General features: G+C 33.9%; 2 protein-coding genes across 9 annotated transcripts; one reads left to right on the top strand and one right to left on the bottom strand.

The window, feature by feature from the left end:
* The first annotated feature begins 5,620 nt into the window (after positions 1–5,620).
* Positions 5,621–7,841, top strand: LOC112502784. Its single transcript, XM_025106794.1, has 2 exons — positions 5,621–6,425; positions 7,421–7,841. Exons 1-2 carry the CDS (start codon positions 5,878–5,880, stop codon positions 7,578–7,580), a joined length of 708 nt encoding a protein of 235 aa, XP_024962562.1. The 5' UTR covers positions 5,621–5,877; the 3' UTR covers positions 7,581–7,841.
* A 428-nt stretch (positions 7,842–8,269) lies between these two features.
* On the bottom strand, positions 8,270–22,935 carry LOC112502783 (DExH-box ATP-dependent RNA helicase DExH10). 8 transcript variants are annotated; one of them, XR_003067762.1, is made up of 20 exons: positions 22,796–22,935; positions 20,554–21,612; positions 20,046–20,360; positions 19,849–19,953; positions 19,696–19,764; positions 18,116–18,283; positions 17,956–18,027; positions 17,740–17,856; positions 15,898–16,122; positions 15,528–15,686; positions 15,385–15,410; positions 14,956–14,992; positions 14,432–14,521; positions 14,246–14,338; positions 12,849–13,002; positions 10,979–11,031; positions 10,073–10,221; positions 9,903–9,998; positions 9,263–9,355; positions 8,270–8,834 (listed from the first exon to the last, which is right to left on the bottom strand). XR_003067762.1 is itself a non-coding variant. In XM_025106789.1 (19 exons), the coding sequence occupies exons 2-19, from the start codon at positions 21,604–21,606 to the stop codon at positions 8,724–8,726; spliced, it is 3,132 nt and encodes a 1,043-aa protein (XP_024962557.1). In that variant the 5' UTR covers positions 21,607–21,612; positions 22,796–22,935; the 3' UTR covers positions 8,270–8,723. The 8 variants fall into 8 exon arrangements, 4 of the variants coding, with proteins under 4 accessions (XP_024962557.1, XP_024962560.1, XP_024962558.1 ...); XM_025106789.1 differs by lacking the exon at positions 10,979–11,031; XM_025106792.1 differs by lacking the exon at positions 10,979–11,031 and having other exon boundaries at positions 8,271–8,834; positions 20,554–21,581.
* Positions 22,936–23,871: the final 936 nt, after the last annotated feature.

The raw sequence follows: 23,871 nt of genomic DNA, 5'->3' as shown, positions 1-23,871 counted from the left end.
CTTTCTCAAAATCACATAAAGTCATATTATAACATCGACTGAGATAAAGAATAAAATGAAATATTAAAAACACGATGTATTTCGCTGCATTGCGCGAGTACTCTTCTAGTATGTATGTATGTATGTATGTATGTATGTATGTATGTATGTATGTATGTATGTATGTATGTATGTATGTATGTAAGTATAGGGCCTAATCAAATGAAAACTATTTAGTTTATACTGACTGTGAGATCCAATATGAGCCAATTATTTAAGATAATTAATATTTCTCTTAAAATAAAATAGAAGGGTAAATTAGTAATGTGAGTTGATTATTCAATTTATTATAATTAATTTAATATTCCAATTTACTTTAATTAGATTAATTATTTTATTATATATATATATACACACGCGGACACACAGGGACCAAAATCCGATGGCCTCCTCCAGCAAGTGATGTCCTCTTTCGATCATCTTGTCCAACCAAGACGCCGTTTCCAACGATCATCTCCCTTCCCCCCATCCCCGCTCTAACCACCATCTACATCGACATTCCCTCCATCTCCCCGTCAAACGCCCTCGTCGATCACCCTCCAACACCTTCCATCCGGTAGCACCCATCATCCGGGAAAGCTCTCCACTCCGGTAGTCATCTCCATGCCAACCTTCTTCTCCAACCCAACCTCCATAAATGCAACACACATACACACACTGCAAACATACACATTGCACACACACATACAACACACACACATGTATATATATATATATATATATATATATACACACACTAAAAGGGTACTCGCGCAATGCAGCGAGATACATCTCGATTTTAATGTTCTATTTTATTCTTTGTCTATGTCGATGTTATAATACGATTTTTATGTGTTTTTAAGAAAGCAATAATGATTTTATTTTTGAACAAAATATAAATTTGAAGATATCATAAAAATTTTAAAAATATATATATCAATGTTAATATCAAATCAACTATTTAAAAGTTTTTATTTTCTATGTAATTTATTTTATTTTTTTTGTATTATAATTTAATTTAAGTTTAATAATGAAATAATTTATTTTTGGTTTAATAATATAACATTTTATAACGATAATAGTTAAGTATTCTGTTAGAATTCAATGATTATCCTAATTATATTTTAGATTTTTTATATTTAAAATGAGATGTTTATTTTGTATTTGATTCTGTTTATCTGCAGTTAGTTACACGAATTCATATATGGAGCTTTAATAAGTTGTACTTACGCACAATCTACTTGTAATCTTGAGTTTTAAGTAACATGCATTAATAAACAGTACTTTATACATAAAAAGTGGTTTTTAAGAGTTTTTGTCAAATGGTTTATAATATATTATTGATATATATACAACGTAGGTATCATAGTGATATTGCAGATGGTATCACAATGGTACCCTAGTTGGTATCACAATGGTACCCTAGTTGGTATTACAATGGTACCACAGTTGGTATCGTAGTGGTCTCAAAATTTTCTTCGTGTGTTTTTGATATCACATTTATGTATTTTGGGTATCACATTGTGTCTCTTGGTATATTTTTGGTAAATTTACCAGAGGCCGGAAGCAGGAGAGAGATACAGAGGAGACATAAAAAAAATTAAATACCTAAAATGTCTTTAATTAAAAATTTAAGTTAAATTACCAAAAATATTAGTTTCCTAATTTATCCATTGATATGTGGTTGAGATTAGATCTCACAGTTATCACAAACTAACAAATTATCTTTTGAATGGACCCATATATATATGTATAGAGACTTGGGATCATGTGAGACCAAGGGTTTTTCGTGAGACCCGTAAAACCAATTCTCAACCTTTGGATTAGATCTATAATATGACAATCTAAACATTCATAAACGCCACGAGACTTCTCAATAATCACAAAATTGTCACCATGCAACTTTAGACCATTAGATCATTAGCTTATAAAGTTGATCAATAAACATAAATTGGTCTTATGAGTCTCACGAAAAACCTTTGGTCTCACGTGAACCCAACTATATATATATATATATATATATATAGAGAGAGAGAGAGAGAGAGAGAGAGAGTGTGTGTGTGTGTGTGTTAGGGTCAAACAAGAATAGTATATATTTAAAACAACACGAAAACAGGCAAATCACGTGCAAAATCACATGTGATTTTACTTTAATGGTAAAAAAAAGTGTGTAGGCAACTTGTGGCTGCGTCTTCAGGGCGTCGAACATGGTCGCATGAATCACATGTGATTTTATATGTGATGTTAGTGTAAAATCACATGTGATCCATCTATTTTCATGTTCTTTTAAATATGTATCGTTCTCGTTTGATCCTCTGTGTGTGTGTGTGTATCGAGGAGGTTTACTTTGCAAACCACGTTATTTGTACAAACAGTACAAAACTCGTTCAACCAATCATAATTTTTTATTTTATTTATTTTTTTAATTATGAGAGGTTATTTGCTTCCTCACTTTCCTTTGTAGCCTTTCTTTCTTTTTTTCCTTCCCCAGCTTGAAGTTCAGTCACTTGCCTTAGGGAAATCGGAGTTTATTAATTATTTCTATTGTGGATGGTGTTAATCATGGATATTATTATATTTATTATATTAATTATGGAGAAAGACATGCAATAGTTCCATTAAAATTTCATATGTATTATATGAAACAATTTCATAATCATATATGAAACAACTTAATTAAAAAAGTATTATATGAAATAATTTCAAAAGATTAAACAATTTCATGAAAAAATTTCATAATATTAAACAATGAAATCAACAAATAAAAATAATTTATACAAATATAATTGATTTGCATTTGATCGCTTATCTTTGTCTCTCTCTTTATATATTATGAAAATAAACAGAAGTATTTTATAAATCACATAAAAATGATTGTTCAAAATGAATCATCTCCATTTGCCATTAGATAATAATGAAAAAGGAATCTTTATAGGTGTGATTGGCAGAAAATTATTATATTCCACAAACTAAAAATAATTAAAATATCAAAATAATATCGAAAAGAAAACAAGGAGGAAATACATTATAAGACCCTAAGTTATTAATAGTGGCTGAAAGGTTCCCCATAGTTCAAAAATTAACAAACCAACCCCCCAGGTTTGATCTTTCCTTACCTCCCTAAACTACCATCACTGTCGAACAAAATTAAAAAATATTTATTATTCTCGTGATAATATTTTGTCATTCAATTTCAATCAAAAGCTAACATAAATAATAAATAGCATCCGATAATTTATCAAAAATTAGAAGCTGTAAATAAAAATCAGTATGTATAATCTTGAAATTTTGTTTACTATTCAACAACCGTCATTTTATGAGAAGAGACGGCCACCATACATCAAATATTATTATTGTTCCTTACTTAACAGTCCATTTTACAGATTTTTTTAAAAAGACACCAAAACTTCAAAAACCAGGTTCGTCCCTTAGCATGTTAAATGTGAGATTGTGAACAGGGTTCCCGAAATTTTGGGGCCCAAATTTACCTGTATTTAGGGTCTTTTTATCGAGTTGTGTAAAAGTATAGCCAAAATTATTTATGTTCAAACCATTAATTGTTTGGTTTTAGGTTCAAATCATTAATTAATGGTTTATGTTTAGTTTCATATTCTTAATCGTTTTAGGTTTAGTACATTTTTGTTTTTAACATATATATTCTGTTATCTCATTTATGCAATGTAATCAAAAGTTTTAGATGTAACAGGGCCTCTAAAAAGATTGGAACGTCTTTGTCAAAAACATGTTATGCCACCTACACAACTAAGAAACTTTTAGCCATAAAATACGTATAATGATTATAAGCTCACCTTCAGGGCATCTATTTAGAGAAAAAAACATGTTGTGGATTACAAATACCAAGTGTTGGCAAGCAATGCCACATTGATATGGTTCGGCAATCCGTTAGGTTTGTTTGGCAAATAGTGAATAATTTTGTTTAATCATTATGAGAGTTTGTTATGATGGTAGAAACTTAGGCAAGTACAATTTCTACTTCCAAATTGCATAGGAATATTTGAAAGGTTGTTGGCCTTTGCCAAATGAAAAGTTTGCTAGACAAAAAGAATTCACATGATCAGTTTTAGTACACCAGTACTTTTGTAAATATGAATTCACAAAAATAATTCACATGATCTATTCTACATATCCTTGTTTTATCACACAATTTTCAACAAAATCTGGATCTGTTCTACATATCCTTGCGCTTACCAAGTCAAATTACCTCACCGGATGAATATGGTACGAACCAAGAATCTTACCCGGTAAGTGAGAGCGACGACTCTTACTACGGTAAGCGCTTACCATGTAAATTATTACATGCAATGTCGTTTTGGTGGACTAAAATCTTATTTTGTCAGTAAATAGTAGTGTTAAATTTTACCGGGAAGCACTTACCGGGTAAGTATTTGATAAACGATACCTAAAATAAGAAGAAATCTTTTTTGATTGAATTGATAAGTTTACGGGGACGAAAAACTAGGGATATGATTATCCCTTTCAAATAGCCAACTACAATCATTTCCAAAACTTTCTCAAACGCCACATTCACCAGCTTGGATTTTGAAGAAAAATAACGAAATCCCATCTTACAATAGGCTGGTTTGACAAACATGTCCTTTTAACCTGATTTTTGGATATTAATATTTTTGGAATTGTTTAAAAAAAAAATTGGTTTAGAGTTATTTTATTATTTTCTTAAATAGGTGTCGTTTGCATTTAAATCTCCTTTTATAATATATATATATATATATATATAAAATTATATATGGAGAGACGAAAGATCATGTGCGAAGAGTCAAGATGAGAAGATAAAAAGAGATATGGACTTTTGATCACTTTTAATCTCAAATTCATCCATGAATGACGTTTGATATGAAGATTGATATGATGCACCTCATCCTAATATGCATCAAATGGTGGAGATTCTTTTTTTTTTTCACCAGAACCTAACCATGCATATATACGCACGTATATAGGGTTTGTTCAAGGAGAAACCACAAAGGAAAAAAAACGATGAACACCCAAATAACCATTAATCTGTGCGGTACGTATATGTGCTTAAAAGTAATATTTTTTTGTTTAGTATGCTCATACGCATAAAAGTCATTTGTCTGGTATGCACATGTGTATATGTGGATAGAAACCATGCAACATTTTCTTTTACTTTTTATGCACAAATATATACCGTACAAACGAATAATTATTAGAGTTATTTCTCAATTTTTATTTATTATGGTTTTTCCCTCTGAGTCTCTCTCTATATATTTATTTATTTATGTATCAAAGTAATTGTCGTGTTTGAATTTTTTGATCCAATTTCGGCTCATTCTGTATTTTTCTTTATGGTTTTGAGTTTGAATTCTAGATTTGGGTATGTTTGTAAAAACATTAAAGATGTGTTATAAAAAAAACCCACAAGGGAGTAAAATATATGAACACATAAACTCCATGGGAGTAAAATGAAAAACTAGATAGAGATCGTTGAAAGAGAATTAACCCCTCAATTATCAATTATCTACAACTATGCCATTGTGGCTTCTTTATTCTCTTTCTTCCTCTTAAAGCACTTGAACCTATTTCAGAGAAGAAGCAGAGGAAGAGAGCAGGTGGCCTTCTCTCTTAAGCCATCTCTCTCTCTCTCTCTCTCTCTCTCTCTCTCTTATAAATCACTTCCTCTAAAAACAGGCACATATACGTACATATGTATGTATATATATATATATACACACACTATCAAATCTGTTCAAAGTCTCCATTTTCATCATCATCCTCCAAAACCCTTTTTGTTTGTGATGAATAAACAGATTGAATTTTGAAAAGAAAAAAAAAACCAAAACCCTGATAAAATATCGTCTGAAAATGGCAGATTTGAAGGGAAAGAACAGTAACAAGTCAAGCTTAACACAAAAAACCCTACCCTTTTTCTTATGTTCATCAAATCCCAATTATCAAAACAAGTCGCAGAAGAGATTTGGAGAACAAAACGGTGTCGTAGGGCTGGGAATTGTGGTTGCTTTGAATAATGGATCATCATCGGATCATAATACTCCAAACCCGGTTTTTTCTGCTTCACCCAGATCCAACCCTATCCCCATATTTAGCAAGAGACCCATTAAAGATGATATTGAAATTGAGCTATTGGAGGAGTATACCTGTGTGATATCACATGTGGGAAATAATTTGATCAAGAAAAGGGAGTATTTTGATGATGGGTTTAAGACTGTTGGTGTTAATGGTGGTGGTAGTACTAGCTATTGGGTTAGTGCTAATGGTGGTGGTGGAGTGTTTTGTGCTCCTTCTCCTCCGGTGGCTATTGGTGGTGTCACGGTGTTTCAGGATGGTGATTTCTTGAGTTCTTGCAATCTTTGCAAGAAAAAGCTTCATGGATTGGATATATTCATGTACAGGTATGGAAACCTTAATTTCTTTAATCTTCTTTGGAGCTTTGTTAAATTAACGATCTGGGTTTCTTGTTTATAAGTTGATTTTATGCTTGTTCTTGCAAAATTTGGAACTTAAGATTTTCTTGATTTGGTCTAAACAAAGTGCATAGATTCTTGGATCCAACAGTTGGGAGTGATGTTGGTTTTGATTATTGTAGTCTTATAAATGGGTATTTAATTAGCTCTTGATCAGAAAAATTCATAGCTAATTGTAGTTGTGCATCAAATGAATGTTCCCTCTAAGAAAAATTCTGGAAAACCATGTTTTGATGATGAAATCCAACTGCAATTAACTATAACCATTATATCCCAACCAAAACCAAACTGATGTATATCTCACCTGGAGGTGGGGTGTGGGGGCAGGATGTCTCTGTCCTTCACCTGTTTTTTTCTGACCTGTAACCAGTGTGAATGGAGTTGGGGGTTGTTTGGTTGGTTTTCTATTAAGTCCTATATCCGTGTGGATTACCATGTCTCTATATATTTAGAAAGGTTCTTGTTTGGAAAGGTTTTTCATAGACGGAAGAAGCGTGTTTTTTAATCGGAAGGGGCATGTTTGAAAAACACTGCATAAACCTCTCCTCTAGAAGCTTACTGAAACCACTTTCTACACTACCAAAAAGTCCCATTAAGCTGCTAACTAACAGGATAGGGAAGGTTAGGAAGCTGTTAGACATAGATGGAGGGATGTATGTGTTTCCTTGGTTATTTCTTTTGTTCCTTTTCCTTTTTTTTGTTGGCAACTATTTACTAACCTTGGTCCTTTACTTTCTTTTTTACTCACACTTTTGCACAAGTTGGGGATCTTTTATAGAAACAATCATCCTATTCTTCGGGATAGGGGATAGCCTTTGCATCCAACTACCCTACTTTCTAGTGAGATATAACAGTGGTTTGGTTTGGTTTGGTTTGGTTTTTCTATCTGTGTAGCTGATTGCTCCTTTATTTTTGGTTTGTAGAGGTGAGAAAGCATTTTGTAGCGAAGAATGTCGATACAAGCAGATCTCCATTGATGAACACAAAGAGAAGTATGCATTGGGGGTGAGGAAACAGCCTGAATGCGCCGATTCTCCATGCTCCAGTCCTATGCAATTACCTGCCGGGATGGCTGTAGCATGAAGGTTTTATATACATATATAGATATAAAATAACGAAAATGAAATATAAAGTATGGTTCAAAAACGAACCCAAAATAAGTTAAATATCTATGTTCGGCAGCGATGAAAACGACAAAGAATGCCAATGGAGGAAGGGGAAGCAAAGTCTTCTCTTCGTGAGAGGGGTTTTAGGGTAGTATTTACTTTGAAGTTTTGCTTCAGATTATGGTTATTTATAGATTGTAATGGATAATTCGGGATTTCGATATACTGGGTACAACCCATCATGCTGTACAATATTTATAGTCATGCACGATGTACAGCCCATCAATGCATGAGTTAGATCATTCTACGTAATAACCACCACCACATACAGTCCATTTTGATTTTGTTCGCATAAACCATGTAACGCAACTTCAAAACTACGTAATAACCACCACCACATACCAACCAATTGGATTCAAATAGTTGATTTCCAACAAAATTATTCAAACGGGCTTGAAGACGCATAGACAGCCACTACCTCAAGGGGGTAGAGGTTTTTTTCTTCAAGACAAAAGAAACCACTACCAACTGATCTATTATGTTTTTGTATTTAAAACCAAGCCTAGGTTTGAAAACCATAAGCTAACTTATTTTTTGAGTTTATTAAAAAAAGCCCTGTATGGTTAACCATAAGCTAAATTATGAAAAACTACTTCAACTTCAAGTAGTGTTTCAATAACCTCCAAGGGCTCTATTCTTTTTTATTTAATTTTTCAACATGTCCTAGGCCATTTACATTATCATCTAACTTATCGACTAGTTTATCGGCTTACAACCAATTTATTAGCTTATCAGTTAGTTTGTCAAACGTAATCTAAGAATCCATTGCCATGGGATCCATGTAGACTCATGTAATGGACTCACACATGAGATCAGAATAAGATGATTATGAGGATGTAGATAGCAACAGTGTATCAATCTGACACTATTCTTTCCATAGAGTTTTAACAAATACAACTGCCAATGTACACTAGTACAACATCTCATCCAACAGGAATGCAAACAACTACTGTGTTAAAAGTGACCCTTTGATATGAATCAATAGAATCCTACACCAGCAAACTTTATGTGGTGTATCTATCACGCTAACGAGCATTTTCCAAATCTAAGATAATCGTACTCACAGATATAGAGAATTTGCAAACATGATACCTCTACGGAGGCTCTCACTGGCTGCACCAAACTTGTCCTCTAAACCAGCTTCTCCAACAGCATGTGCAGCAGCACGCAACTGATATAGTCGATCAATAAATATTGTTGGTATTAGTTAGAATGAAGCTTTCTACAGTTACCAATATTGTTTTTTGAATAAAAAACATGGTAAGTTTGGGGTAATGTTGGCGGTTGCCATGATTTCATTCTTCTTATCTGGGCAACCACCAAAGTACCATCACATTTGGGGGGGTTTTCACATCTTCAGTGAAACAAAGCCCTAGCATTTTAAACAATTTGGCCTGATTTATTTTCATGTTGGTTGCAACTAAAATACGTTAGATGTAAAAAGTCAAAAGATGTCATCGAAAAAAGAAACCAACATATGAAATACTTATTATTTTGAACCTTTTTTCTCCATTTCAGGCTTGAGCTCAGATGGAGATTAATTATTTCCACACCTTAAACTACAATAATATTGAACTTTTTCAGCATGGATCAACTTGCCTGATTAAGAAACTCATCAAGCCTTCTAGCAAGTCTAATAATACTCCCTTCAAAGATATCTGTCATTTGTATAACTTCAGAAAAAGATGATCCCTGGAAGAACATAAAAGCATTGTCATTGTTTCTACCGACCGTAAATAGTAACAAATATTACAAGGTAAATTTTAAGTCCATTAGGAATTAATCTAAAGAGTATGAAGATCGTTAAATATCCTTGGCTGCTCAGTTGGCAGGTGCTAGACTAACTGATTCTAGGTAAATTATTGTTCCTGCTGTACCATCTGGCGGTGCATATATTCATGCAGATATGTTTCAAATCCAGATACATTGGTCTATAATTCTAGCTACATCAATGTTTTCAAGAAGTACAAGATGCGTATTCAGAGCTCTGGTGATCATATGTCTGGATGACTTATATTCATTCAAGTAAATATCTTTGAGACATACTAGAACATTATAGCCAAAAACATTTTAAAAGTACTATACAAGTCTTCTTGTGAATTTACATTTTGCTTGTGAAGAGAGTGAATAACATCCATCTAAATCTGCCTAATATATGAGAGAAAAGATTTTCAAAGAATGAGGTAAAAATGATGAAGCTATCAAACAGATAAGTTGGAAGGACAAGGAAGTAACTTACTTTTGACCAACAATATATGACATCCATCAAGAATGGTCTAACTGCTGCCTCCACATACTCATCCACATTAACTTCCAATTTGCATTCATGTTGTATCTGCGAATTGAACATATTAGTTTTGTGACCTTCAGTCAATAACTCCCAAGTAAGAGCGCAATGATGCAACTCACCTCTGCTATTCTACGTGCACTGTCTTGAAGTTGTTGCAACGGTTTAGCAAGTTCTGATCTTAAATGTATTTGCTCACTTGATTTATCTCCTGGAATAAAACAACTTGCAAGGGCTGCAATTTGATGATGATCCAGATCATTGAAGGTACCTGATCAAGAAAAAAAATATCATCAGAATCTATGCCGTGCAGGTAAATTTAACAAGTATGCTTCAAACAAACTTGTTTTATTGCTCCTACACAACCTTTCCCGGCCTAAAGATTTTGTATGCATTTTGAAGAAAGCGGCCTTAGAAAGGGTCACAAAGTGTTCATCTCCTTGAATCACTCAAAAGTTTTTATTCTCATGCGTGACCGTTCAGCGATACCATCTTTCTACCAACACCATACATCTTAAAGTTTCAAGGGTAGAGGTAACATTCCTCTAGATTCTATAGGCAGATGTTCTATTAGAGTACAGATTTATATCTTCACTTGAAACAGGTTCATAAAAACTCATAGCCTTAGTATGTGATATTACCCACTATATCTCAAATTAATGCATATTGGCATATGGATTGACTGTCACTAGAATGGTGATCTTTAATGTTACTATAAGCCTGCAATTGAACGGTTACTGAAAGGCATTCTTCATCTCGAGATAGACAGAACTTTTCTCTGTAAATTCTGTATGAAAAATGAAATATAGTATAAAGATATGTATACAAATTTGTGCCTTGGAGCCATTATGCTTATATTTGGACACACTTAGCCTATGTAATCTTGAGTATTAAAGAATATGTAACTTCAAAGCACCAAGCCAACAAATCATAGAGATGATACATCACTTGAAATGAATACCTTCATTATCATACATTAATTCCCTCGAGTCTGTTAATCTTTGGATGGCATGCTATAAAAGCCATACCTGACTAACAGCTACTAAATCTGACCCTCCTTTCTCTGGGATAAAACCAGCTCCTGGAAAGGTGAAGACACCCAGCACATGGTGATTGTATGTTGCAGTGTACAACATCCCCTAACATAATTTCGTATGCAAAAGCATGATCAAGATCAAACCTAGATCTACAGATCCCTATCACAAAAGATGCTACAACCTTGACAACAATGAGCTTTACTGGCTCCACAGTAGTTGGCGACAACCACCATATATACATACTAACATCTAAACTATTGTATCATCAAGCAACAACTTTTTTCAATGCATAATATTGATTTCAACAAAATTAACCAGCATTGATTGCAACAGATTCTTATGTTCTTACAGAACCAATATTCATTTACGTGATAATGTGAAAGAGGACTGGCAGCCATGTTTGATGACCATTTATAAGATCAGTCAAACATAGCCTGAAATCGAAAAACACATAATAAATCCATGTTGGAGCAGAAGTTGTGTAGACGCAGGAAGTATCGAGAGTGAAAGAATTACTATAATACCCTAGTTTCTTTGTTTGCTAAATCTCAATGTTTAAGCCTTAAATACAAGATTTTATAAGTAAATTAAGTACTCCTAAAACTATTCAGCAGCTGTAGCGTTTATTAAACTATCATATTTATAAGGCAAGTAGCTTACAAGGCAAAGCATGAAAAATCAAACCTAAAGTGATGAGTTGTAAGGCCTAGAAGTATGTGTTAGCAAGCTATTTGATGACTAAGCAAGTCTACTAAGCATGACAAAGCACGCTAGTTATGAGTTATCAAGGCTAGAAGCATGTGTTAGCAAAACTTATGATGACAAGCAAGAGCTAGAAGCATGGAAAATAAAAGCTAGAAGCATGATGTGTCAATATTCCTTTATATTAAGCATGAGGTGTCAAGATTCTCTTATCCTCAAAAATGAGGTGTTAAACTCTCATAAGAGTTCAATTTTGGGAGCAAGAAGAAAATAGTTAATGCAATGAATTCACCTATACATAAGGGTTGAAATGTTACTATTAGCTCCATACCAAAAATAAGAAATCTCTCTCTTTATACATAATCGAGCTTAAAGAAAGGAATTAAGGGAAAAGCTAGGCATAATCAAGGTGAGTACTTATGAGATTTATGAGGTACATACATGGTACATATAAGTATTTTATGCATGACAAGATATTTTGGCATGTTTGCTTTACATGAAAATGTTATACAAGAGACGCATGATGACGTTTTTTGATACAAGTATGTGTTTTACACCAAGGCATGAAAGTGTTTGCATGTTATAATACAAGTATGTGTTACACAAGGCATGAAAGTTTTTACATGTCAAGTATGACCATAAATATCCAATGTACAGGATGTTACAAGAAGGGACGTCTTGCAAACGGACCTTATGGGGCAGCCTTTATGGACCCGAGGGTTAGCAAACCTCAAGGCAAGTGTCGCATACTTGCATGTTTCAAGTGAGATCTCAAAAAAAATGTTTATGCATGATAAAAAGAATATTTTTTGCATAATCATTAGTTTTAGTGAATTACTATTCACAAAATGTTAAGCATCATGAAAATTGTTTATTCATGAAACAATAACTACTCACTAAGCTTTTAGCTTACGTATCTCATGTATGTATTTCAGGGAAGGAGTAAAGAAGGATAGCATGAAGAAGTATTGTTCTAATTAATAGCAAAAATTTTGTTGTATTATACGCTATTGAGTTACGTTTCCACTAGTATTTGAACTCCAATATAATTATAAGCTAAGTTATAAATAAAGTTAAATTTCAAATTCAAATACAAGACTTAGTAGTATCAATAAGAAGGTAACTGCACCCAAAGTAGGAATTGGGGCTTTACAATTACCATTAAACATCAATTCAGTGACCAGTAGTTCGTCTCCTGTGTCGATCAAGCATGCTGCACGGCCCTTCACTTGCACTATTCCTTCAGCATCAATATGTCCAAGCTTCTTTAGAACCCGTGATCGGTTCTTTAGTTCATCACGGAATTTTTGAAGCTGCACGAAGCAAAAATGCATTACCACATGAAATATGCAAGACAACTGCTTGACAGACAACGAAAGTTCAGCAATTTCATCATACAGGAAGACATTTAACAGTAGTTCTATTTAGCTCTCTGCCACCTGCAGCTGAACCATCTCCCCTCCGCCCCCTACTTTGGCCAGTGAAACAAACGCAAAAAAACAGGAAATAGAAGAATGTAAAGAAGACAGCATATGCTAGAAGGCCCTAATTCACATTTATGAAATATTTATAAAATGTAAACCAAGACTAAGGATCATTTCCTGCAAAACTACAAAAGATAAAAAACATGTTCACTTCTGTTATTCTCATAGCATCAACATTTGAACTCCTGAACTCCTCTGCTGCAGCATGCCTAGATACCATTAGAACTTTATCTATTTATTCCGCTTGCAGCCCTCCCCTCCCCCCCCACAAAAAAACCCCTCCCAAAAACAAAGAAAAAAGAATAATAAAAGATTCGTATAAGGTGGCAACAGATAATAATAATAATAATACAAAGTAACGTAAACTAAGAATGTCTAACATGTTTAAACAACTACCAAAAGTTGTTTATTACTACATTCTCACTATTGTTATAATTCTCGTAGCATCAAAATTCAACTCCTGAACTTCATTGGTGCTGCAGCATGCCAAGGTATAACTAGCCATTTTGCTTTTTTCCCAAAATGAAGGTATAACTAGAATTGCATGTGCTTGAAATTTTCCAGAAGTCTCAAATGATTACATAGTTGGCACATTGTATGATTGATAAGTGCGATGGCCCATGCACATAACCAAATTACATGTTTAAGAGATGTATGCCTACGAATTTACATGACTCAATTATAGAACGCTATGCAAATGGATTAATCCATCCTGTGCTCAAGTCTACTGCCAATGTAATATAAACTAAGGGGGTGTTTGGATGTGTCTAAAGTGAGCGACTTGAAGACGCAACACATGTTTCGCAAAAACTTATTCTGATCTTCTGATTATTCAGGGTCAAAATAATCAGATTTGGAAAATAGGCAAGAAATTACTGTAAGAAAACTAATTACTAAGATAAATGCAAAATTACCTAACTATCCCAAGCTTTAATCAATTGATTATGATTATGATTTGTTAAGTCGCAACATTCACTTCAAAGACTCACATTCAAACACCCCCTATGAAATGATGCACGTGAAATATAAATGCAGAACATTCATGGACATATGCTGAGAAGCATTTAATTACCTGCGAATCACGCATTTTTGTTTTCAACTGCTGAATTTCATGATTCACTTCTGCTTTCCTCTGGAAACATTTCATCTGGTTTTCATCTTGAGACTGAAAAGGACAGATCATATTTGGCAGTGCTAAGTGAAACTTGATTTGGAAAAAGAACTGCAGTATTAAATATAAATGCATGGTTGCCCAAACCTTGTTTAATGGATGAGAAAGCAATTGCTGTTCAAGTTTCTCAATCTGATTTACCAGGTGCACAAACTCAGGTTCTTCTATGCCCATATCCTGAAGACAAATCATGTACTGGAGATTAATAACTTTCAAATAAACAGGTTATCGGTAGAAGTTGAACAATACAGGAATTATAGCATTTAATTTTAAAAAGAACCTGCTATGGGCAAAGCATGTTATTTGATATACGACCAGAAAAAATAAGTCAGGTTACTTTGTAGGAGAGTGCAAACTTCATTCATGCAGAAAGATAGCTTATATGATAATTGTTGTGAGAAACAAAAAACCCTAGGACATGGCCACATGCAAGAAGCATCTGTCAGTTGTAGCTCTGGTTAGAGTCTTACATATGCCACATGCACACACTGGCTACAACTTTAAATTATACCCATGACCATCCACATCATAACTGAGTGGAAAAACTATAAGGGCACCAATATGGTCCAAGCTGAACAAGTCAGAAGAAATAATTCCAGCAATTATCTTACATGAGAAAGAAAAGTGGCCAGCTTCTCAGTAGTGACTCTAAAAAATCCAAAAACGTAAATCTGTGATTAACATAGAAATCACAAGTAACACCATCAAATATTCAAGCATCTAATCTTTTGGTTACAGTGGTCCAGAGAGACTGCCTAGCCTTGACTTTGTACACAAGGAAATCAATTCGGTAATGTCCCATACCTCTTCATTTTAAGCTAAATTTCGTCACTGTATGTTAACACAGACATGCACCATAATACCTTCAGTAACACAAAACAAAGTATTTTAATAAAACTCAGCCAGAAACAGAAACCATGACAATCAATTTTGGCAGACTATGATGCTTTCTCATGTCACCTTCAGTTGTTAATTTGTCATGTTAAAAGAAGACATACTTATGGAACAACAAATTTCAGTTGATAGTGATCAATACATACACTCTGATATATATAGGCTCCAACACCTACATGTAGATGTAAAAATCATTAAAAAGGGAATTCTTATCAGACTTTCAGCACAAGCATCCACATTGTAAATTTCAAAGCAATGTGCAGTTCAATTTAAAGAAGCTCGTATATACCTTCACAGGATTAAGTTTTGGAAGACCTTGAGGAAAACGTTTTCCAAGCTCCTGTACTGCCAATAGTATGCTTTGTCGTGCTTCCATTGGACGGAGATCAGGAGGAATTGATATTCTGAGCTTGCTCAATGCTGATATCAAGGGCAATTGAACAGGAACCTGAAAAGGTTGTTTAGTTTACATCATATACTTGACTCGTACAGTCAATAACAATCCTAGTTTTGAATTTATATAAGAAAGAGATAAAATATAGTCGACGACGTTGAAGGTGCAATTTTAATCACCTTCATTAATTTAAAGAGCAACTCGAACCAGATTGCCAATTAACAAACTGAATCAACCATTACCAGATACAAAAGTCATAACTCACCACATGCATTTCGCCCTTCTGTCCAGAACGTGGTGGACATGGCCTTGGACGAGAACCACTTTCGCTTGAACCAATAGAACAATGAAGCAAAGTGTCCACTATATAGCTACTACCACGTGATGAAGACATGGTAGGGGGCAATAAGCCTAGTGGTGGGGCAGGCTTTTTCACCACATTGACAACCACTCCCCACCCCCAATCTGTTCCAGCTTCTCGAACCTTAACCTGCATTGTGTAAGGTTGAATGGATAAGAAAGAGTTACAAACAAGCCAAAGATGAACTTAGCCAAATCCAAAGTGCATCTTGCCACAAAAGACAGCATTAAATGTTGACCTCTGACTGATCAAGAAGCAAACAGACACTGAATAAATAGCAATCTAGTTGGTATAAAAAAAGGAAAAGTCTAAAATAAACCCAATGGACTTTAGTGTTTGGAATGATTAAGTCCTTGGACAATTTTTTGGAACAAATAAGTCCTTGGACATTCTAAAACCTATTAAATAACTCCTTGGACTTTCTAAAACCTGTTAAATACATCCTTATCACCTATAAAACTTGTTAATATGATAAAATAATGGAAAACATCTAAAAAAACCCCAATGGACTTTCATATTTTGAATTATTAAGTTCCTAAACATTTTTTGAACAAAAAAGTACTTACATCTATAAAATGAAATAAATATACCAAAAAGTACTTATATTACAAAAAAATACTTACATTTAGAAAAGATTATTGATGAAATTTATTTTAATTAAAAATAAAAAATATTTCATCAGTGATTTTCCAAATGAAAAAAAATAATAAAGGATTTAGAAAAATTACTGATTAATTTATTTTAATTAAAAATAAAATATATTTCATATATGATTTCTTAAATTAAAAAGATTTAAAAAGGATTGCTGATGAAATTTATTTTAGTTAAAAATAATATATATTATGTTGGTGATTTTTCAAATTAAAAAAATAGAAAATAATTTGATTAAATTACTGACGGGTTAACGATAAATTTTAACTAAATAAATAATTAATTAAAATTCATCACTAATGTTCATTGGTATATATGCATGGATTACTTATATCTAATTGATGGCTAACTTGACCACCGTTAGACGCTCTAACATAGTAACATGTTAATAAGTGTGAAAAATCGTGCTTGAATATTGTCGGTGATATCATTTCACCGACAGATTAGTGAAGATTTTTATCTAATTATGAATTTAGTTATATTTTATCGTTAATCCGGTCAGTAATTGAATCAAATTATTTTCTATTTTTTTTAATTTGAAAAATCAACAACGTATTCTTTTTTAAATCTTTTTTTTATTTTTTTTAACTTGAAAAATCATTGACAGAAAATATTTAATTTTTAATTAAAATATATTTCATCAATAATCTTTTTTAAATATAAGTACTTTTTTGTAAATATAAATATTTTAATGGTATATTTATTTCACTTTATAGATGTAAGTACTTTTTTGGTTTAAAATTTGTTTAGAGACTTAATCGTTCAAAATATGAAAGTTTATTGGTTTTTTTTCCATATTTTTTTAATTATCTTATCACATTAACCATTAGGTCATAAAAATGTATCTAACAGGTTTTGGAATGTCCAAGGAGTTATTTAATAAGTTTTGGAATGTCCAAGAACTTAATCATTCTAAACACTAAAGTCCATTGGGGTTTTTTAAACTTTTCCCATAAAAAATGGATATGCATGCATGCATGCATTGCTCACAAATGCAAGATACTCAATTACTCATAACAATCAAGAATCTACCAACAAGGGGATGTTGATTAGTATCAAAATAAATGAAAATGAATCATCTATCTCACCACATACCAGCCTACCAGGTAGAAGAAAATATAGAGCTCTCTCAGGCCTTGTTATTTCTGCCATCATCTTCTTCTCAAGTTCAGATATTTCAAGCTTAAGCTTATGATATTCAGCAACGTCAGCCTACGTAAGAATATAAAAGAGAAAGGGATTCATTATGCATTGAGAAACTGAAAGACTACAATCAAAGTACTTTAGTTAGGGTGAGGATGGATTAGTTACCTCTCCAGAAGCATCAAGCTTGGCTACTTCCTCTTCTAACTTGGCAACCTTTTTTCCTATATCAGGTAAGGTCTGAAATAGGTGAAACCATATGTTAGAAGCTATGGTTCTAAAACCAACCAAGTCAGATAAGGTGGTAAGAGTTTGGCTTAGAAGAAACCTTTTCATACTGAAACTGGTGAAAAGAGTTTCTGATAACATGCTCTGCCGTAAATTGGCCCTCAGCACGTCTCATTAAGTTCAAAATTGAGTAGTAGCTCAGCCTGAAGGTACTGACCAGTGGAGCTGGTTTCCCCAAGACCATGTCCTTGAGAGTATTCATCTCCATCTGAAATGAAGAATATATATTGTTATCATCAACTATTTGATTCAGACACTATATGACTAAGATGTTACCAGATAAAAAACATAATTTTCGCTGTCATCTCCACTTCAGTTCCATGACCAGTCTCCAGAAGAGTGTCACTAACTAGAAAACCTTCATTAGAGTGAACTAGGGTCACATCACATATTTGGGGTCAACTTATACTGACAATTGTAGAGAACACAGGTGAGTGATATTAAGGATTAGGATTTTTTTTCCCGAACTTTGACATTACTGAGGTAAAATCATAGCATAAAGTACAATAATCCAAAGAAATTACATAGTTAGGAACTTATGATCTTCATAGTTTCCCTTCCTTACATCTTGGTTATTCTCAAACTCACCTTTAACCATGTATAGCTTGTTCTCATTGTTAATCTTGATCATCCCCATTTGATCATTTTATCTATCTCAACACTACTTGTATCCTGGTTGAACCGACCACACAACCACAAGCTATTGAGGATCCTAACTATAAACAAGAAAACAAAAACACTTGATCCAAATGTGACCTACAGTTTGGTGCTTCTTCTAGATGGCAGAGGGCCTACAGGCTCGAAACGCATTAAAAATATATGATAATGGAACATGACTTGGATTTTTGAGTCAATTAAAGCATGGTCTGAAAAGCCTCAAGATACTGCTCTCATCAAAGTACACAGACCACAGGGGCACTTCATATCAAGGTTTACTTTTATCAAAGCATAAATGAAGTAAAGTTTATGACCTACTGGGACAAGAGTATGAAGTTTGGTGCAGCAATTCAGCTGGACATCATATCATTTTTTATGATTAGAGTGAGGTTTGGTGACTGATTTGTTGTCTTATTTGGATTTTAATATTGACCTCCCCATTATTGTTTACTGTGATGGATTGCAGCAATACCCATCGCTTCTAATCCTGTTGACATTTGAAGACCAACCATATTTTTTCCACCAAGTAACAATCAACTGACTTGTTAACCAAGGATTTGAGTTGTACCCTCCATTACCACTTTATAAGCAAGCTTGGGGCTAGTACCTCTCTAACCCCATCAACTCAAGGGAGAGCATTATGATGCAATTTCTGGGTTTATGGTTTAATTATTTAGATTGTTAATTTGCTTTCAGTTGGTGGTTTCCCATTTGCCACAAGAACCCCATTCACTTGGTCAGGTGTCAGTTCAGCTTAACCAGTCCGTTCTTATATGCAAGTCTGATCTCTTATTTTGAGAAACAGAGAATTCACTTCTTCCTACCTTCAATTTAGTATTGTTCTCAATCCATGGAAGTAATCTTCGACTGTGCAGGTGAATGGACATGCATTTGAGTGTATATGACTGGGGTGATTGTATGCGAAAACCAGGGAGAGGGGAAGTAACAAGCTTTAGTTCATACCTGTTCATCAATCATTATGATGCATATACCACGTTCGTCTTTGCCACGACGTCCAGCTCTTCCACTCATCTATAGTAAACAAAGACAACTAAACAATCAGAAACTTATTGCAGACAAAGTGCACATATTGTTCTATTATAATATGACACTCACCTGAATATACTCACCAGATCCTACATACCGATGGCTATCACCGTCCCATTTCCTTACACTAGTAAAGACAACTGTTTTTGCAGGCATGTTCAACCCCATAGCAAACTGTTGCACATTCAATCCAAGTGAAACCTATTAATTAAGCTTTGAATGCTTATCTACAGAAGAAAAAAACATACAAAAAGATGAAATCATACCGTCTCTGTGGCAAAAAGTGCTTTTACAAGGCCTTCTTGGAATAAGAGTTCTACCAGTTCCTTGATAATAGGAAGAAGGCCAGAATGATGAACAGCAATGCCTCGCTGCAACATAGGCAACATCAGCTCAATTGCAGGGAGGTTTCTATCCTCCTCACTCAAGCACAGTATTGCATTTCGGAAGACTTGCTCCACCACATCTTTCTCTTCCTGGCTATTGAAATCAAGTTTGGTCATCGACATTGCATGTTGCTCACACTCTCTTCTGCTAAAGCTGAAAATTATAACTGGTTGAAATTTTCTTTCCATGATCATCTGAAACATAAAGAATGACACTTAGAACTAATAATCTGTTTTTAGACAATAGAGAAGATTAAAAATAAATAATAAGAAGACCAAAAAGTTATAAGAACATTATTATCATTTGAAGATGAGAAAGACTAAAAACAAATACAGAATCTCACAAGTTCCTTACTAAAGTAGGTTAAAAAAGGACAGATAGAAACACCTTGACGATTTTGTATATATCAGATCCACCAGAAGCATTTCCTCCTTTAGCAATTCTCCCACTCGGTTTGGAATTTCCACCTAGATTTGCACCAGTTTGCTTCTGCTTAGTGAAAGTGTCTTGCAGCTTCAAAAAATTATCCTCTCTAAACTGCTCATTCTCATCCACTACAAGATACAATCCTGATCCACCCATGGGAAACACATAATGCTGCAGAGGTGTGGGTCTGAAATCAGTGTAGACCACATGACAAGGCTGTTTATGTATGTTGCATATCCATTCTGCAAACTCGGTAGCATTCGACATGGTCGCGGAAAGAAAGACCATCTTGATAGCTGGAGGCAAAAATATGATGCTCTCTTCCCAAACGACCCCACGTTCACGATCCTTCATATAGTGAATCTCATCAAATATAACCCATGCAACTTCTTTTAAAACCTCAGATCCTCTGTAAAGCATTCCCCTAAGAATCTCTGTTGTCATGACCAGGCAACTTGCATTTGGGGAAAGTGTGACGTCACCAGTCATCAACCCAACATCAGAAAACTCCTGACTCAGTTCTCTGTATTTCTGATTGCTCAAAGCTTTCAATGGAGAGGTATAGATGACCCTTTGCTTGTCTCTAAAAGCCATCGCAATTGCATACTCTGCAACAGCCGTTTTCCCAGCTGATGTATGTGCTGATACTAGAACTGATTCTTTCCGCTCCAAACATGACACAGAAATTTGCTGAAATGGATCGAGAACAAATGGGTATGCTTTAGCCATCTTCCCACTATAAATTGGATCGGATAATGTCCCATGAACTGTTTTGTCCTTACTGGAAGTATACCCACTTGGAACAGCTACCTCATGCACACAAGTTCGTGCCACAAACCGTTGCTTCTTTGATACCAGTTCTTGGTTCTTAATTTCAGCATCCATCACCTCTGAATTTTCTTCTGGGAGCTTCCGTTTTTCAACACTTGAAGAAATCTCCATCTTATGGTCACCAATTCTCGGTACAAATTGAACTTCTCTTAGATTGACTGATAGAGTTGTTAAAAAGAACATATCAGACTGCCATGATATATAGATATACAAACTTAATGAAATAAATTTCTGTAGCAGAGGTCACCACACAGATTTTATAGCACCCAAAATTCAAAAATATAATAAAATGGAAATGACATGCATAATTCTACTGATCAGAGATAAAATAGAAAACAAAAAAGAACAATTCAATTTTTTTGTGATTAAATGGTAGCCTCTTTGCAAATTGCAAGATAACCAGGAGTAGCTCTCGTACTATGCTAATAATTCTAAGTTTGCAAGTAATACGAATAATAGAGTCCTCCCAACCATTGTAACGCAAAGATGCCTTGGTGCACCAGGATTGCCATCATTACATCGTGTAATGTAGGCTCGAAAGTATTATAACTAATAGAGGGTAACATTTGGAAGTATTACGACATGAAAGGCAAATTACCATATAAGTTTATTCTCAATTTTCAGCTCCGTAATAGGGCTTTTTTCTCTCTCTCCCTCTCTCTCTCTCTCCCCGTGCACATAAAATCTATCCAAAACACATCTTCAATTATGTTGAAAGAGAAGCTTTATCTTGTCCTCAGAGAATATTTAATACAAATGGTGCATATGTAAGTGACTGTATTTTCCATGCATATACTCCTACTTGTTTTGCTCTGGTTTTTGTTAGTCGTGTTTTGGAAATTCAACAGCTACTACAGTTGGTCTGGTTGTTAGCATTGTTAGCTACAGCATGATAGCATCCCCTTACTCCTTTTACCTTCATGTACTCAAACCCCAGTTGCCCTTCAGTGGTGGACCTGGGATATTTGTCGAATAGGTGGACCTTTAATTGGATCAATTGCCCGCAAAGCAGCTCACTGAATTCTGCCCGGGACTTTTTAAGTTTTTTGGTTGATTCCGAGTGAATTTTTCGGTTTTTTGGTAAAGAACTCAAAACAAAAAAATAAATCACGCAAACAAATCAACAGAATCATGTAAACATAATTGTTATAACATTATAACTAATCAATTAAGACTAATTATCAACCGTTAGAGCAAATGACTGGTATCAAATTTAGGGCAAACAAATAAATCATGTAAATAAATCAATGAAATCATGTAAACATAATTCACAACTGTATAACATTATAAATTATAACTAATCAATTTAAGAGGATGACTAATATCAAATTTAGGGTAAAAGTTTAAATTTAAGTTAGGTTTTGGGATCAACCTGAATGAGAGATTGAGAGGGAGATTGAGTGAGTGCGAAATAGTGAGAGCCTGAGAGAGCGACTGGGCGGAAAAGGTGACCGGCGTGCCTTGCGAACAGAACAGTCGAACAGGGGCCTGAGGGGCGGACGCTTGAGGCGGCTTCTGTTTCTGTGTTTGAATTTTTTTGAAACCTCGTCCCTGTAATTTGTATTGATATTCAATGCTTTTTTTAGTTTTACACAATTGGTCCCTACGTGCTCCTCGTGCATCCGAAATGTGTTTTTCATAGCTTTTGGGAAGGTTTTTTAAAAATAAAAAAATTTACTTTTAAAGTTTTTTTACATTAATTGATACCACATAATTAATTGATAAAGTAAATATATTTAGTAAAATTGATTGATAAGTTAGTTAAAGTTTATAAAATGATAAAAAAATGACATATATAAAAATCAATAAGTTTTAACCTTTCATAAATATATTTAAAATGATTCATTAATAATATAATATGTTAATTAACAAATTTCAATGTTATTTTATTATTAATACTAGTTGTGTATCCGCACAATACGGGAGCCTTGAATTTTGACGATTTTGAAGTTTTAGTGGTTTTGTTATAGGAGATTTTAACGATGATATAACTTACATTTCGTCTTTACATATTAATACAATTTGAATAAATAAAAGTTATGGTTACATTTACAGTCTATCGATGAGAGAAATTGTATGACAGTTTAAAATCCAATATATTTAAACCAATCTAACCTAATATAAATATCTATTGAAGTATAAAAAAATTAATTTGAATTTTACATCTTGGATTAGGGCTAGGGCTAAAATGCATCCAATCTCAATTTATCCCATCATGGTCATCACATTCACCCATCAAACCTCCTTCATAGAAAAAAGATGATAAATGTAACTCATATATCACAAATTTTAACCCTTTTCGCGGGAAAAAAGCCCCAACTGAAACAAGAGCAAACGAAAAATCTTTGGCTCATCCACTTCAACAAAGTGGGTAGACCAGAACTCTTCTAGTTCTAGAAAACTACGATAATGAAAAATGTTGTAAGATTAGGCATTGAAATGAAGAGA

This window comes from Cynara cardunculus, unplaced genomic scaffold (assembly GCF_001531365.2).
Source record: "Cynara cardunculus var. scolymus isolate 2C unplaced genomic scaffold, CcrdV1 Un_Scaffold_1926, whole genome shotgun sequence".
Classification (NCBI taxonomy): domain Eukaryota; kingdom Viridiplantae; phylum Streptophyta; class Magnoliopsida; order Asterales; family Asteraceae; genus Cynara; species Cynara cardunculus.
This window is presented reverse-complemented; position numbering and strand designations above follow the sequence as displayed.